This window comes from Triticum aestivum, chromosome 1B, assembly GCF_018294505.1.
Source record: "Triticum aestivum cultivar Chinese Spring chromosome 1B, IWGSC CS RefSeq v2.1, whole genome shotgun sequence".
NCBI classification, from domain to species: domain Eukaryota; kingdom Viridiplantae; phylum Streptophyta; class Magnoliopsida; order Poales; family Poaceae; genus Triticum; species Triticum aestivum.
In genome coordinates, this window is record NC_057795.1 from 594,502,082 (window position 1) to 594,520,682 (window position 18,601).

The 18,601-nt window shown below is 41.6% G+C and overlaps 2 protein-coding genes across 2 annotated transcripts; one reads left to right on the plus strand and one right to left on the minus strand.

The window, feature by feature from the left end:
- The first annotated feature begins 2,767 nt into the window (after positions 1–2,767).
- LOC123140909 (uncharacterized) lies at positions 2,768–9,508 on the plus strand. The gene is made up of 5 exons (XM_044560177.1): positions 2,768–3,338; positions 3,422–3,491; positions 6,655–6,887; positions 6,986–8,683; positions 8,777–9,508. The coding sequence occupies exons 2-4, from the start codon at positions 3,465–3,467 to the stop codon at positions 8,364–8,366; spliced, it is 1,641 nt and encodes a 546-aa protein (XP_044416112.1). The 5' UTR covers positions 2,768–3,338; positions 3,422–3,464; the 3' UTR covers positions 8,367–8,683; positions 8,777–9,508.
- Positions 9,509–10,054: 546 nt separating this feature from the next.
- LOC123080179 (calcineurin B-like protein 7) lies at positions 10,055–11,112 on the minus strand. The gene is made up of 4 exons (XM_044503079.1): positions 11,037–11,112; positions 10,874–10,926; positions 10,249–10,329; positions 10,055–10,171 (listed from the first exon to the last, which is right to left on the minus strand). Exons 1-4 carry the CDS (start codon positions 11,110–11,112, stop codon positions 10,055–10,057), a joined length of 327 nt encoding a protein of 108 aa, XP_044359014.1.
- Positions 11,113–18,601: the final 7,489 nt, after the last annotated feature.

The following is an 18,601-nucleotide window of genomic DNA, read 5'->3' on the forward strand; positions in this document are numbered from 1 at the left end:
GACAATTGTTTTGTGATGGTTTGACAAATTATTTATTTGCAACATGCTAAGAAATCTTTTACCCTGGTGTTGTTCATGTTCACTAGACTCAATTGCCTTCCTTTAATCTAAGACTATAGATTAGAACTTTATAGTAGTGTCTTGAATGGTGTCAGTATGTTTTCTTGGTAACTACCGATGACAGTTAACTCTAGTGTCTTAAATCTTGTCTGTATGTTCTCTTGGTGACTACCGGTGATGGTTAACTCCTATCAACGTTATTTGGCTTTGGTGTTTTACGCAATTGATACCAATATATGTATCATGTTTTGTTAATGAGTTTGAACTAATTAAAGCAAGTCCCGAGTTTTGATATTCTGCTTCATACTCCCTCCGTCCCATAATATAAGAACGTTTTTGACATTATTGTAGTGTTAAAAACGTTATTATATTTTGGGACAGAGGGAGTATTTATTACTAGCCTGTTTGGTACTACCTCCGTCCTGGTTTATAGGTCTCTTTTGTAGTTTGTGTCAAATTTTGATTAAAGATTTAACTAATAAAATGTTAATGCATGTCAAGAAAAATTATCTCATTGGATTCGTATTTGAACATAGTTTTCAAAAATATAATGTTTGGTGACATGCGTGAACATTTTGTTAGTTTAATTTATGGTCAAAATTTGGCACGAAATACAATGGGGACCAATAAACCCGGACGGAGGTAGTACTCAGCAATGCACACTCGCATTAATGTTTGGTGTATACTTTGCTCGGAACTACTTCACGTCCGACTCATGCTGACCCGATCCTTCTACAACAGTAATCTAGCGGCCAGCTACACTTCAATCCCACCCGTGTATGGTCTGATCTGCAGTGTCGGACAAGAATTGTACTAGAAATGTCGTATGTATATACATCCAACCCGTGCGAGTTCTTCCTCTTGATCTCCCACATGTACATTCAAACCCATGGATGAATAATTATTCTGCGTTGTTGATTATCATGTTTGTTAATGTAATTTATAAATGCACAACATTATTCATTGTTTTATTAGTCTAATCATCGACCAATTAAGATGAAAGAACATTAATAAGAGTCATGTACATTAGATAGAGTGGATCCCAATTTGTGAAGTACTCTTAGAGGTAGTAAGAGAAGAAAAGTTTTAACGGGTTTGCTTCATCAAAGATCAAAAAAATTCCTTGACATGTCATATCGTTTACTGCATTTACTGTATCATTTACTGTACGGGATACAGGGAATAGGTAATTAAAAAAAGAGTTAAATGAGCCACCTCGCAGACTATACAAGTTGAACAGAGTAAGTGTTCGAACTTTTTCGGGACAAAAATGTGTGTAACCTATGAGAAACGGTAGCTTGGGATGTATTCCACCGATATAGATGACGATCCATCAATAGATTTAGTGAAGCATGAGCATGTAGAGTGAGGATGTTTGGCTTTCGGGCTCCACAAAATCCAAAAAATTCAAAAAATGAAAAGCCAACCTTTTAAGTTTCAAAAAGGTTTTGAAAATACACACGACCATTGTGGTGCATACTACATGTGTCTAAACTTCCATGATAAATACGTCTTGATGCAATATACGCAAATGATTTTTTTGGGTAGCTCATGTCAAAATTTATTTCATCGTGAAACTTACAATCATATGTGTGTGTATTTGTTTTCATAATTTCTTAAAGCTTAAAAATCAAGTTTTTTTTTTCCAATATCCGGGCTCCATAGAGCCTAGGACTTATAATGTTATTTCTATTTGGTGGTTTTACCGTTGTTTTAGCTTCAATGGTCTTTTGTATTCCCGTGTTGGATGTAAAACCTTATAACTTTACAAAATAGAGTGCTTTGCGCATTATCAGTTAATGCACATGTTGGGTTTTTACCTCCTTTCCGAGAGAAGAATATTATAGCCCATCTTTATAGTAAAGCAACAACAAAAGACAGTGAGTACAGACAAGCAAGCACTTGGGTTATTGGTCTAAGAGAAATCAAGCATCTGGATGTGGGGATTAGCTTAAAACAACCCCAAGCGAAACAAACTATGTCGCGTCCATGGATGAAGCCACTACTCCCCTATGCACCACAATGTGCTCTGGCCGATGTTCCTAAAGTCCATCCTTAGGACCCGCTTGATTGGTGTTTTCACTTGTAAATCACAAGTCCCACAAAAATTCCGGTGTCTTGGAAATCGATGTTTGGATGTATATTTCGGGCTGGGTAAAGGAAGAGGGGCCGATAATAAGGAAAAATCCTAGTCCGCGCATAATGTAGGACGTGCGCTCCAAACGCGCACCCCCAAAATGCTATATGGGCCGGCCTATGTTTCCTTTTTTCCCACCAGTTTTGAAAAGGTTCTAGAACCCTTTTCAACCAGTTTTTTTTAATGATTTTTCTCTATGGTTTTAATGATTTTATTTCGATTTTTCTGTTTTATTTTTCCATTTTAAAATTTGTGAACATTTTTTGAAATTCAGGAATATTCTTTGAAATCTGGTAATATTGGTTGAAATTCAGGAATATTTTTGAATCCATGAACATTTTTAAAATGCGCAAACATTTTTTAACATCATGAATATTTTTTGAAATTCGTGAAAATTTTCTATTAGAGAATTTATTTCTATATAAACTACTACAAAGAAAATTATTGAATATTTTTAAAAATTCAGAAACTATTTTAACAAAAACCGGCTGAAATTCCAGATCAGAAAAGCAAATCTCAGACAATAGCATCCCTCACTGGGCCGGGCCATTTAGCGCTGGCACGTTTGGTCGCCTGCGTTTCTTTCGCGAGGAGTCATGTTGCCGATTGCCGGCGGACGGCTCGACGCCGCGATTGGCCGACGGCCACCGCGTACTGGGCGAGGTGACGAAATCCCCCGTGCCCGCCGCAGTCGCCGCCCTATCCCTCCTAGGCTTTCTCCTCCAGGAGACGAGAGCTGATCCCCACCATCGAATTCGAATCCAAGGCCCCTTGCTGCGCCGTCGCCAGATCTACACTCGCCATGAGCTCGACGGGTGATACACCCCCATTTCTCTTCTCCACGGAGATGCTCCAGTGCAGTGCGCCACACGATCTTGCCGAGCTCGTGCTTTGCAAGCTTGAGGGGAGCGGCGGCGTCTGGGCGCTCGCGTATCTGCAGATCGGCTCGTTCTTTACGGCCCTCATCTTGGGCTGGCATGCGAGCAATGTGGTACAATACTAGGCAAAAGTGCAGAACAACAGTTTGGCTTGCTATGTTTTATTGCGGGCATAGACTCTGCTCACCATGAGCAACGATTGGTTATTTGGCTTGCTGCTACCAGTGGTTCTCTTCGTATTGGTTTGTGCAGGAGTGATTTTGGTAGGCTGGTTTACTTTTCTGCAGTCAATTTCTCATGTTTTTAGCTCTAATTTGATGTTCCAGTTTGAAATTTTGATGAACAGATAATGAAAGTAAGCAGAAGTTGCTCTGTCAGGATTTTATCTGATGCATTTCCCAAACAGACCAATCCAGGCGAGTATAATTTCACTGGTTTTATACTTTTATTGGTGCACTGTATTTTACCAGTGCAATTTCTCACAGGTGTATATATTTACGCGGTTGCCCAGCGGGGCCTTAGTGTTTTAACTTTCCACTTGTTAGTCGTTATGGTAAGGACCGGAGTTGAGCGAATTGGTAAATAAATACCTTAACGAGATATACTCAGCTTGACTCCTTATCACGTGCCTCAATACAACAACAACAACAACAACAAAGCCTTTAGTCCCAAGCAAGTTGGGGTAGGCTAGAGGTGAAACCCATAAGATCTCGCAACCAACTCATGGCTCTGGCACATGGATAGCAAGCTTCCACGCACCCCTGTCCATAGCTAGCTCTTTGTCGATACTCCAATCCTTCAGGTCTCTCTTAACGGACTCCTCCCATGTCAAAATCGGTCGACCCCGCCCTCTCTTGACATTCTCCGCACGCTTTAGCCGTCCGCTATGCACTGGAGCTTCTGGAGGCCTGCGCTGAATATGCCCAAACCATCTCAAACGATATTGGACAAGCTTCTCCTCAATTGGTGCTACCCCAACTCTATCTCGTATATCATCATTCCGGACTCGATCCTTCCTCGTGTGGCCACACATCCATCTCAACATACGCATCTCCGCCACACCTAACTGTTGAACATGTCGCCTTTTAGTCGGCCAACACTCCGCGCCATACAACATTGCGGGTCGAACCGCCGTCCTGTAGAACTTGCCTTTTAGCTTTTGTGGCACTCTCTTGTCACAGAGAATGCCAGAAGCTTGGCGCCACTTCATCCATCCGGCTTTGATTCGATGGTTCACATCTTCATCAATACCCCCATCCTCCTGCAACATTGACCCCAAATACCGAAATGTGTCCTTCCGAGGTACCACCTGGCCATCAAGGCTAACCTCCTCCTCCTCACAGCTAGTAGTACTGAAACCGCACATCATGTACTCGGTTTTAGTTCTACTAAGCCTAAACCCTTTCGATTCCAAGGTTTGTCTCCATAACTCTAACTTCCTATTTACCCCCGTCCGACTATCGTCAACTAGCACCACATCATCCGCAAAGAGCATACACCATGGGATATCTCCTTGTATACCCCTTGTGACCTCATCCATCACCAATGCAAAAAGATAAGGGCTCAAAGCTGACCCCTGATGCAGTCCTATCTTAATCGGGAAGTCATCGGTGTCGACATCACTTGTTCGAACACTTGTCACAACATTATTGTACATGTCCTTGATGAGGGTAATGTACTTTGCTGGGACTTTGTGTTTCTCCAAGGCCCATCACGTGCCTCAATGTGAATAATAATTGCAAAAAGAAAGAAGAAGATGAAAACTAACTACTTCCTCTATCCAGCTTTATAAGCCACCCCCTTTGAATTTTGAATTCACTTTATAACTCAAAAATTTGACTAATAAAACATGAATTATATGCCAAAAATGCAGAGAGAAGAGGTTTAGGACCATGGTCGCCGCAGCCACACTCGACACCATTGGATGTAACACTGCTGACATATGGACTAGGGACATGTTTAAGTTCAAAAGTGTAACTAGCTCCATCAGTAGGCCTGCACATGCTCTATTGTTTAACCATGATGGGCGGGCACACGGCTCTGTACTGTAGCAAGTGAGCCCAAGCCTGGGAATTCAAAAAAGGCGGTATTTTTATGACCTTGTCGGCTGTGTTCATCTTGCTATCATTTTTCGGGTGTTATTCTCCTGAATGAGCTTCTGAGTATTCGCTTGCTGCATTATTATTTTCATGTGAGGAAAAAAATATTTTTTATTGCTAACAAAGTTGTGTTCATGTAAAAACAGATCTGTTTGCACAGACTATGTGCTTAGAACAGCATCTTATCTAGTTTGAAGAAATAACATTCAATTGGCAGATATCCAGTAAAAATCTTTTGGGGGAACTTCAAGACATAACAACTTGAAAACCGGATCCTGGACATTTCCGCTTGCTAGTTATTTTAATTTCTATCAGTTAGTTTTTATGTGGCTTTAAAATATTTTTCTTACAGTTTAGCCACCGTTCGGTTTCTCTCCACTTCGCTCAACTCCGCGGAGCTCGGTTTGAGCTGCTCCGTAAAAAGCTGCTGCAGCTTGCTCCGCTCCTGGAGCTGAGTCACGGGAGCGGAGAGAAACTGAACAGGCCCTTAATATCACTGTCTGCCACTAACTAAAACTTTAGTTGATTTTCACAGGAAAACATCATTGATAAAGAAAAATATTTGCTTAACATGCAAACTGAGCAGTATTGAAGCGACGGATAAACTCCTATGGTGTTACCATGCACAGTAGGTTAATTACCATCTATAGACCTGCTAAATCTCCCTTGATGGTTCCCACCATCCCCACTGTACACAATATGCACCAGGCATAAACCCCTGTGAAGTGTGTCAGCAGATGAGTGGTAGTGAGTGTCAGCCGATGCTGATCCATGCTTCTGCTCAACATATCTTAAAAATATATACTGATGTGGTCTAATTTAGGCTTAAAATTTCAGGGGACTAATAAATTCGGATGGTGCGGAAGTAGCTATTTTCCTGATAGAGGATGTTGGGTAGGCGATGATGTTTGGTATGCTAGTCCCCACGTGGATCCGAACGGGCTGTATATTTGAATAGCTTGCTTGTCATTCAGCTTAACAGGCTAGCTAGCTGTTGGAACTATTAAGTATTAACGGCAACCTCGTTTGCTGCTGGTCAAGATCTAACCTTGGTCTTTGCACATATAAGCATATATTTTACCCCAAAGGCCCAGCCCCCCAGCCACCAAGCCTTGTTAGCTGATGTGAGTGACCTGTTAAGCTTGATGTGGCTGCTCTTAGTTCCTTCCTGCTCTGCTTGGTGCGTCTAAGTTGAATTAGATTCCTCTCCTCTTTCCACTCTAGTGGTACCCTGGGCAGGGCGTCTACTACCTGAAGGTAAGATCAATGGATCCCTCGAGTGCATAAAGGCATACTATTTTCTCTTCAGTTTTCTTTTGTGCACTGATAGCACACGGATTGGTCTAGCTAGCTAGAGTACCAACCTCTTCCAAAACATTTATATCGATGATATAGAGCAGATCGAGCATGCAGTGATATTTACAAAGAATAAAAACAACATGCGCATGATAGTCTTAGTGGATTGACCTCAACTCTTCAGGTGGAGAAGAGAATGCGACGTCGTGGGAAGCTTGTTGATGACAGGTGGTGGGATGAAGTAATGATTGCCAACTCGTATGCCCTGCTCATTGGTTACCTGTCCATGGCCGTCAAGGGCCTGGGTTTTCTGGTGCTTACTTGGACCACCGTAGTTCTTCTGGGTGGCTTCGTCTCTACACTGCAGAAGAAGGATTTTTGGTGTCTTACCTTCATTACCCTAGTACAGACAGCTGGGTTAGTCTTGTTCCTTCTTTTCCTCCATCTTTTCGTGAGATTGTTTTTTCTGGTCCAATCTTATTGTGTCCGTATCTAACTTGAGGTACAAACAACAGGATCTTCGATGTTCTTCTAACTGAAAAGCTGAGCTATATTGGCAAATCAATCTGGGCTGTTTTATTACCCCTGTCTGTTGACAACCTTTTGCAGCGTAAATGCTGGGTGCTAGCAGAATTTGCAACGATTGTTCAAGTAGTAGTATTTGCCATTCTATTGTGCCCTCTGGAAGCTGTCTACATGTTTGGGTTGTTAATCTCCACGGGGATTTCGATGTGGCGTCTGAGACAGCATGATTACGGGAGTGATGCTGACGGACTAGGAAACCTGAAGCCGGCGCTGGACGTCTTGTATTCCATTGCTGTATTCCAGGGTGTGATTTTCTGCTACAAAACCTTATTTGGTTTTGCAAAGGGATCTGTAGTGAATACAGTACTTGAAAGAATGAAGTTTGGGAATCAGGTTCGTGTTGGAATCTCGGACTACTTACTTGAAACGACAATCGGATGTGAAAAGAACCCGTCGTTCGCTGGAGGAAGAAACCTCGTCTCATATGCTGTGGACCTCATGGGGTCTAAGTTACCTGATGACTATGTTTCCGGGTTAAGGATCCTGGATGCATTCACCAGACGAATGAAGATATCTGCCAAGGGTTTTGAAGAAATAAGTATCTTTTTCACTAGGAGGAAATTGAAGATGTTCGTGCAGGAGCACATGCTCATGAAGTATCTGATCATGTCTGCATCCTCTACTGACTTACTCCAGAAACTGCTGCAGACGTTAGGCTCCAGTAGTATATATGACAGAGAGACGAGGGGGTGCGCTGCGAGGATTGTGGCCCAGATTGCTGCAGGCATTCGTTTGGAGGAGATCCCAACGGGGGTTGTTTACATATTTTCTCTCATCAACTCATTCGAAACATACAGTTTACTCCAACCATACCAGGTAGAGTGGGCACAAGAGACATTCGAAAAAAATTGGTACAGTATGGCTCGCCATCTGCAGTCACCAGATCTTGATAGCAAAGAGGACAGTCATGAAGAGCGAGGGGACAGTGATGGTGAACTTTTTAACGCCTACAAGGATTTAATGGAGCAAGGTTTTTGTATCATTCGGAAGCTCGCAACCAATAATGACAATTGCAGAATCATGCTCGACACCCCATGCCTGCTCCAAAAGATCATGGCGCCTGTGACCTCCGACCTACTCCACCAAATAGATCATGGTGCATGGCATGGCATAGTAGAGGGTTCAATGAAAGCGATTATGTGGCTCGTGGCTGCTACTGGGCAGACCGGCACCAAGCTGCGTAGCAAAATCTCAAGCAGTAAGGAAGCGATCAGCACCATGGAGAGGATTCTTGACTGTGAAGAATGCGATGAAAAGCTGCAGCAACATGTTATTCTGGTTCTCAGAGACCTATACATGGATACATTTTGATACTGGAGAATGCAAACAGAGAAAAATTTATAGAGATGTTGGTAGACATTATGACTGATGATAACAAGGGCAAGGACGACAGACAGGTGGCAGCATCTCAAGCACTGGTGACTCTATGTTCCAAAACTGAAACGGGTGCCAGGATTATCATTAAGGCAAATGATAATGTTGTTAATAATCTCACTGTGATGATCACTGAAAACCGTAAAGCCCGATTATTTGCAGCAAAAATCCTGGAATACCTCTGCATTCATTGCACCAGTGATGATGAAAGTCTCAAAAGGCTAATGAAAGTCATGGCAGATGTAGTTCCAAAGGTAATCGGTGCCATAATTTGTTTTATTATACTCTATCCTGCTTTCAATTATTAAGACATTCAGTTCAAACTGAATATATTCTTGCCGTTATAGGTGCTTGGGGAGATAATTTGTTGGGCATCAGAAGAAAAAGGTACAGGAATAGAAGCTGACCAAGTCAAGTCCACGGAACCAGTAACTGATCTTGAAAACCAATCTAGTGTGTCACAAGATAATGGCCAGGGCAACAACTCGTCTTCTAATCAGCAAGACTGGAAGCTGAACGAGTATGTGGTGAGTTGCTTGTTATCCCTTTGTGTCACAGTGTGCGACATGTTGATCAGTGCAGATCAGGACTTGACTCCTCAGTTTGAATCAACTACCCCTATGGATGGTGTATCTAGCTTCCCAATGAAGCTCAAGCAGATTGTAGGAAAAAATATGCATCACAGGTCTGACCGCCTGGCAATTCTGAAGCTTACATGTAAGATGGTCATATCAATGATGAAACACAGGGGCAGCTATGTCAAGGAAGACCTGCAAAGTTTGATGGATACACTGTCCACCGCTTCGAAAGATATGTTTCTTATTGATGGCTCCATGGTTTTTGACATTAAGGAAGATGGTGGCGGTGCAACGAAGCCGGAGCCTTTCAGGAGTCTCGTTTCCCTTGTGAAAGAAGCACAGGAACTGGTGAACAAAAGAAATGAACTTTGATGTTGAAACTTTATCATTGGGGAACCCTGTTTAAGTTGGAACTTATTATTCACCTTCTGTCGGTAGCCTTCATGTATTGTGAGTTCATCTGTATACCATCTTTGAAACTTTGTGAGTATTGCCCGAATATTTCTATGGGTCTCTATTTATATTGTTTTTACAGATCAGATGAAGCACTCCTTTGGATCAACATCAGAGTGTATTGCCAGTTTCCTAGCAGTACAGTCACGTTCATTCACACAAACACAAAATTTAACATTGATTTGTGCCTGGGGCAAGCCAAAATTGTGCGTCCGCCCTCTCGAAGACACAGGTGTCACCATAAAACATGTGTGATGTGCCGTGGGACGCGCTGACGTGCTCATTAACGGCTCGTTTGGTTTCATCGGTGGCAAACTCCAATCGGTAGATTTTGAGGGGCAGGTGAGATCCCCTCCTACCACGGGGAAGATCTCCCTAAACCCTACTGCCATTTGGTGACAGGTGAGTAGATGGGGAAACTGAATAATTCCAGCCCCTTGATTCACATGCCAGTAATTTGAAATAAAAGATAGAAAACCAAATAATTCCACAAAAAAATTCCGAAGGTCCTAGCAAAAAGCACAAATGATTCAAAAAATTACGGAGGAATGCCTAGCACAGATGTTTTCCAAAGCTGAATATAGTGGGCACTACTTACTTTAGGTATGGGAGAGTCATGTACTTCAACAAGGCTGGATTCATGCTTGCGAATGCTTTCCATTCGTCGGGATCTATCCTCCCGTCGCCGTTCAGATCTGCCTCTTTGAATGTCTGTCGGATACAAATTAACATGTATGCATAGTGTTAACGCTTGTTGCACGGCAACATTTCATCCGGATGTGGCGTACCTGATCAACCATCTGTTCGACAGCGTCGTCAGAAAGAAGTAGGTCTGATTCATTCAGGACTGCAAGCACCATCTCCTTCAACTGCAGAAATGATCAGGTTCAGTACGTACTCAAATGACCGTCAAATTGTGAAGGTAGCATGTCGTGCTATACTTAGCGCATATAATGTTTTTTGTGTTATTTTTCCAACTAGCAAGGTGGCTGTCTCAAATGCGAGGGCATCATTAAAAATATTATTTTAAACATTTGTCATTTCTAAAGCTATAACTATGATGTCTATTAAAAATATGGGCCTGACAAACAATGCAATTAGATACATTTATAAACATCTAGTAATGGCTATGATTTTAATAATTGAAGATGGTCCACCAGATCGATGGCCTGATGTTTCTGGATTCTGTGAGAATCTCTAGCAGATTTCTCTTTTTTTGTGCTCGGTATTTTGCTTTTAGTATATACATTTTTTTTGCGGAAAGCTTTTACAGTAAGTAGTATATACAGTAATAAATACTAGCTGAAGAACTGCCGCAGTGTGTGGTAGTATGTTTAAAGCGCCTGGAAGTAGTTGTTGAGTTGACAGGATTATGTGCGGAATGACCGTCTTCAGTAAGTAAACAATACAGACCTCTTCACGCTCAATGCTGCCGGTGCATCGTAGGTCACATAGTCTGAATGCAACTGCGGACAGAATCCTCCAGATGTCGAATAGGAGAAGCAAATAGGAGAAGCAACTGCGGGAGGGCCTGACGTACTCTTTCAGGGCTCGTTTGGTTGCATCGGGGGCAAACTCCAGTCGGATGATTTTGAGGGGCAGGTGGGATCCCCTCCTACCACGGCCAAGATCTCCCTAAACCCTGGTGCCATTTGGTGGCAAGGTAGATGGGGGAACTGAATAATTGACAGATAATTTCAAATAAAAAATAGAAAGCCGAATAATTCCATACGAAATTTCCGAAGGTCCTAGCAGAAAGCACAAATGATTTGAAATACTAAAGTGGAATGTCTAGAACATTACAAATATTCCAGAATTTAGAAATAAACAAAAGAAATAAATGAAAAATTAGCAAGAAGAAAGAAAGAGAATAGCATCTTGATGTTGCACTCTTGAGAAGACCATCTAGAAGGAAGTGGATATATCTATACCTAATAATAATGGGAGGTGGGTTTCTCTTTATCGCAGCCGGGAGCCCCTAATAATAATTAATAATAAAGGGAGGTTCATGGTTAAGTGGTCGTTGTTCGCCAGACGAGCTGGCAAGCTTCTGTGATTAAATTGGAGGAAACGCGAGTTATAAAAACGAGCAGCCACTACCAGATCTAACCAGTGGAAAATTCACTGAAAAAGGAATGCGATAGTGCAGGGGATCGAACACTGCACCACCCACTTGTGAGGCTCGTCCTTCAACGCACGAGCTGATGAACTTCAATTTAAATTACAAAACATGGATTATAAGAACCAGGATACGACCAGATCTAAAACACGGCAACACCCTCTTGTGAGGCTCGTCTTTCCTGTTTCATTTTTCTTATTTTTATAAAACCAAAATTTCGAAAGCTGTCTAGAAATTGTTCAGTTTATTTCATGAGATTATTTGCAATGCAAAAATTATTTATATTTTCAAAAAATGTCCAGAAATTCAAAAATAGCTCGGATTAAAAAAAAGTTGTAATTTTGAAAAAATGAATTTAAAAAATTATTCGCATTTTCAAAGTTGCTTCCAATTTTTAGAAAAAACACAAAAAAGGTGCTTATTTTCAAAATTGTTCACAGGTGATTTTTTTTTCTATTTTGAGTTTGCGGGAATGTTTAAAACGGGAGCCAAATAATTCTTGAAAAACACAATCATTTTTTTGAAAATGCAAACATTTTTGGAATTTATTAGCCGAATAAAAAACCCCGAAGAAATATTGAAAAACAATCATTTTTGAAAAACTGTTTTTTGAAAATGTGAACATTTTTATTATTTATGAACAAAATATAGGAAAACCCAAATACTTCTTTAAAAACATGAAAATTTGTTGTAAACTCCTTTTTTATGAAAACACAAATATTTTTTAAATTTAAGAAAATAAGTTTTTTTTGGAATCTGGAACTAATTCTAAAAACTCAAACTTTTTTGAAAGAGCAAAAATGAAAAACAAACTAAAAACGAAAACAGAAAAATTTGAAAATAAAAAAAACAGAAACAATAAAAAAAACAAAAAAAACAGAAAACAAGTAAAAATATGGAAAAAAAATACGGTTCCAGGAACATTGTAGAAGGTTCCCAAAACCGCATAATCTCTGTGATAAAGTGGGTCGACGCATTACTCATGCTCAATGGTTTCGTGTGTGTGTGTGTGGCCGATAGTTTGACGCATAGAGCATGAAATAGGATTTTTCATTGCAGCCAGATGTGTTGGGCCACATCCACTTTTGTTTAGAGAGAAGGGCCATATTGTTGGGGAACGTAGTATTTCAAAAATCTTCCTACGATCATGCAAGATCTATCTATGTGATGCATAGCAACGAGAAGGGAGAGTGTGTCCACGTATCCTCGTAGACCGAAAGCGGAAGCGTTTAATAACGCGGTTGATGTAGTCTAACGTCTTCGCGATCCAACCGATCCAAGTACCGAACGTACGGCACCTCCGCGTTCAGCACACGTTCAGCTCGATGACGTCCCTCGTGCTCTTGATCTAGTTGAGGACGAGGGTGAGTTCCATCAGCACGACGGCGTGGCGACGATGATGATGATGTTACCGGCGCAGGGCTTCGCCTAAGCATTACGATGGTATGATCGAGGTGTGTAACTGTGGAGGGGGCACCGCACACGGTTAAGAGAAACTTGTGTGTTCTAGGGTGCCCCTCTTGCCCCTGTATATAAAGGAGGGAGGGGGAGGCCGGCCGGCCTAGTACATGCGCGTTAGAAGAAGAGGAATCCTACTAGGACTCCAATTCCTAGTAGGTTTCCACCTAAAAGGAGAGGGGGAAGGAATAGGAGAGGGAGAAGGAAAGAGGAGGGGGGGGGGGGCCCTCCTAGTCCAATTCGGACCAGCTAAGGGAGATGGAAGGGGGCGCGGCTAAAGCCCAATAAGGCCCATTACTTCCCGGGGGGGGGGGGGGTTCCGGTAACCTCCCGGTACTTCGGAAAATACCTGAATCATTCCGGAACGTTTTCGATATCCGAACATAGCCTTCCAATATATCAATCTTTCTGTCTCGACCATTTTGAGACTCCTCGTCACGTCCGTGATCTCATCCGGGACTCCAAACAACATTCGGTCATCAAAACACATAACTCATAATACATATCGTCATCGAACGTTAAGCGTGCGGACCCTACGAGTTGGAGAACCATGTAGACATGATCGAACACATCTCCGATCAATAACCAATAGCGGAACCTGGATGCTCATATTGGCTCCTACATATTCTACGAAGATCTTTATCGATCAAACCGCATAACAACATACGTTGTTCCCTTTGTCATCGGTATGTTACTTGCCCGAGATTCGATCATCGGTATCGTCATACCTAGTTCAATCTCGTTACCGGCAAGTCTCTTTACTTGTTGCATAATACTTCATCCCACAACTAACTCATTAGTCACATTGCTTGCAAGGCTTTTGATGAGCATTACCGAGAGGGCCCAGAGATACCTCTCCGATACACGGAGTGACAAATCCTAATCTCGATCTATGCCAACTCAACAAACACCTTCGGAGACACCTATAGAGCATCTTTATAATCACCCTGTTATGTTGTGACATTTTATAGCACACAAGGTGTTCCTCCGGTATTCGGGAGTTGCATAATCTCATAGTCAGAGGAACATGTATAAGTCATGAAGAAAGCAATATCAATAAACTTATCGATCATTATGCTAAGCTAACAGATGGGTCATGTCCACCACATCATTCTCTAATGATGTGATCCCGTTCATCAAATGACAACACATGTCTATGGATAGGAAACATAACCATCTTTGATTAATGATCTAGCCTAGTAGAGGCAAACTAGGGACCATATGTTTTGTCTATGTATTCACACATGTACTAAGTTTCCGGTTAATACAATTCTAGCATGAATAATAAACATTTATCATGATATAAGGAAATATAAACAACAACTTTATTATTGCCTCTAGGGCATATTTCCTTTAGTCTCCCACTTGCACTAGAGTCAATAATCTAGATTACACAATAATGATTCTAACACCCATGGAGTCTTGGTGCTGATCATGTTTTGCTCGTGGAAGAGTCTTAGTCAATGGGTCTGCAACATTCAGATCTGTATGTACTTTGCAAATCTCTATGTCTTCCTCCTTGACTAGATCGCAGATGGAATTGAAGCGTCTCTTGATGTGTTTGGTTCTCTTGTGAAATCTGGATTCCTTCGCCAAGGCAATTGCTCCAGTATTGTCGCAAAAGATTTTCATTGGACCCGATGCACTAGGTATTACACCTAGATCAGGTATGAACTCCTTCATCCAGACTCCTTCATTTGCCGCTTCCGAAGCAACTATGTACTCTGCTTCACATGTAGATCCTGCCACGGCGCGCTGCTTGGAACTGCATCAACTGACAGCTCCACCATTCAATAGAAATACATATCCGGATTGCGACTTAGAGTCATCCGGATCAGTGTAAAATCTTGCATCAGTGTAACCATTTACAACATGCTCTTTGTCACCTCCATAAATGAGAAACATATCCTTAGTCCTTTTCAGGTATTTCAGGATGTTCTTGACCGCTGTCCAATGATCCACTTCTGGATTACTTTGGTACCTCCCTACTATACTTATAGCAAGGCACACATCAGGTCTGGTACACAGCATTGCATACATGATAGAGCCTATGGCTGAAGCATAGGGAACTGGTTTCATCTTCTCTCTATCTTCTACAGTGGTCGGGCATTAAGTCTGACTCAATTTCACACCTTGTAACACAGGCAAGAACCCTTTCTTTGACTGATCCATTTTGAACTTCTTCAAAATCTTGTCAAGGTATGTGCTTTGTGAAAGTCCAATTAAGCGTCTTGATCTATCTCTATAGATCTTGATGCCCAATATGTAAGCAGCTTCACCGAGGTCTTTCATTGAAAAATTCTTATTCAAGTATCCTTTTATGCTATCCAGAAATTCAGTATCATTTCCAATCAACAATATGTCGTCCACATATAATATTAGAAATGCTACAGAGCTCCCACTCAATTTCTTGTAAATACAGGCTTCTCCAAAAGTTTGTGTAAAACCATATGCTTTGATCACACTATCAAAGCGTATATTCCAACTCCGAGAGGCTTGCACCAGTCCATAAATGGATCCCTGGAGCTTGCACACTTTGTTAACACCCTTTGGATCGACAAAACCTTCTGGTTGCATCATATACAAATCTTCTTTAAGAAATCCATTAAGGAATGAAGTTTTGACATCCATTTTCCAAATTTCATAATCATAAAATACGACAATTGCTAACATGATTCAGACAGACTTAAGCATCACTACGGGTGAGAAGGTCTCATCATAGTCAACTCCTTGAACTTATCGAAAACCTTTCGCAACAAGTCGAGCTTTGTGGATAGTAACATTACCGTTAGCGTCAGTCTTCTTCTTGAAGATCCATTTATTTTCTATGGCTTGCCAATCATCGTGCAAGTCCACCAAAGTCCACACTTTGTTCTCATACATGGATCCCATCTTAGATTTCATGTCCTCAAGCCATTTCACGGAATCTGGGCTCATCATCGCTTCCTCATAGTTCGTAGGTTCATCATGGTCTAGTAACATGACATCCAGAATAGGATTACCGTACCACTCTGGTGCGGATCGTACTCTGGATGACCTACGAGGTTCGATAGTAACTTGATCCGAAGTTTCATGATCATCATCATTAGCTTCCTCACTAATTGGTGTAGGAATCACTGGAACTGATTTCTGTGATGAACTACTTTCCAATTCAGTAGAAGGTACAATTACCTTATCAAGTTCTACTTTTTTCCCACTCACTTCTTTCGAGAGAAACTCCTTCTCTAGAAAGGATCCATTTTTAGCAACAAATATCTTGCCTTCGGATCTATGATAGAAGATGTACCCAACAGTTTCCTTTGAGTATCCTATGAAGACGCACTTCTCCGATTTGGGTTCGAGCTTATCAGGTTGAAGCTTTTTCACATAAGCATCGCAGCCCCAAACTGTAAGAAACGACAAACCACAGTTCATATGGCGTCATCCCCACGGATTTCGATGGTGCCCTATTTAATGTGAATGTAGCCGTATCTAAAGCATAACCCCAAAACGACATCGGTAAATTAGTAAGAGACATCATATATCGCACCATATCCAGTAAAGTACGGTTACGACATTCAGACACACCATTACACTGTGGTGTTCCAGGTGGCGTTAGCTGTGAAACTATTCCACATTGTTTCAAATGAAGACCAAACTTGTAACTCAAATATTCTCCTCCACGATCAGATCGCAGAAACTTTATTTTCTTATTATGATGATTTTCCACTTCACTCTGAAATTCTTTGAACTTTTCAAACGTTTCAGACTTATGTTTCATTAAGTAGATATACCCATATCTGCTCAAATCATCTGTGAAGGTCAGAAAATAACGATACCCGCCATGAGCCTCAATACTCATTGGACCGCATACATCAGTATGTATTATTTCCAATAAGTAATTAGCTCGTTCCATTGTTCCAGAGAATGGAGTTTTAGTCATCTTGCCCATGAGGCATGGTTCGCAAGCACCAAGTTATTCATAATCAAGTGATTCTAAAAGTCCATCAACATGGAGTTTCTTCATGCGCTTTACACCAATATGACCTAAACGGCAGTGCCACAAATAAGTTGCACTATGATTATGAACTTTCATCATTTGGCTTGAATATTATGAACATGTGTATCACCACGATCGAGATTCAACAAAAATAGACCACTTAGCAAGGGTGCATGACCATAAAAGATATCACTCATATAGATAGAATAACAATTATTCTCCGATTTAAATGAATAACCGTCTCACATCAAACAAGATCCAGATATAATGTTCATGCTTAACGCTGACACCAAATAATAATTATTCAGGTCTAAAACTAATACCGAAGGTAGATGTAGAGGTAGCATGCCGACGGCGATCACATCGACCTTGAACCATTTCCGACGCGCATGATCACCTTGTCCTTAGCCAATCTTTGCTTGATCCGTAGCCCCTGTTTTGAGTTGCAAATATGAGCAACAAAACCAGCATCAAATGCCCAGGCGCTACTACGAGCATTAGTAAGGTACACATAAATAACATGTATATCAAATATACCTTTCAGTTTGCCATCCTTCTTATCTGCCAAATACCTGGGGCAGTTCCACTTCCAGTGACCAGTCCCTTTGCAGTAGAAGCACTCAGTTTCAGGCTTAGGTCCAGACTTGGGCTTCTTCCCTTGATCAGCAACTTGCTTGCCGTTCTTCTTGAAGTTCCCCTTCTTTCCTTTGTCCTTTTTCTTGAAACTAGTGGTCTTGTTGACCATCAACACTTGATGCTCCATTTTTGATTTCTACTTCCGCAGCCTTTAGCATTGCGAAAAGCTCGGGAATTGTCTTGTTCATCCCTTGCATATTATAGTTCATCACGAAGCCTTTATAGCTTGGTGGCAGTGATTGAAGAACTCTGTCAATGACACTATCATCAGGAAGATTAACTCCCAGCTGAGTCAAGTGGTTATGGTACCCAGACATTCTGAGTATGTGTTCACTGACAGAACAATTCTCCTCCATTTTGCAGCTGTAGAACTTGTTGGAGACTTCATATCTCTCAACTCGGGCATTTGCTTGAAATATTAACTTCAACTTTTGTAACATCTCATATGCTCCATGACGTTCAAAACGTCTTTAAAGTCCCGATTCTAAGCCGTAAAGCATGGCACACTGAACTATCGAGTAGTCATCAGCTTTGCTCTGCCAGATGTTCCTAAAGTCTGCAGTTGCGTCTATAGCAGGTGAGGGAGTCCTAGATTATGGGGTCCTTGGGGAGTCCGCCTATGTGACATGGGCCAGACTGATGGGCCGTGAAGATACAAGACCGAAGGCCCTCTCCCGTGTCCGGATGGTACTCTCCTTGGCGTGGATGGCAAGCTTGGCATCTAGATGTGTAGTTTCCTTCCTCTGTAAACCGACTTTGTACAACCCTAGTCCCCTCCGATGTCTATATAAACTGGAGGGTTTAGTCCATAGAGGCACGATCATAATCATACAGGCTAGACATCTAGGGTTTAGCCATTACGATCTCGTGGTAGATCAACTCTTGTAACCCATATACTCATCAAAGTCAATCAAGCAGGACGTAGGGTATTACCTCCATCAAGAGGGCC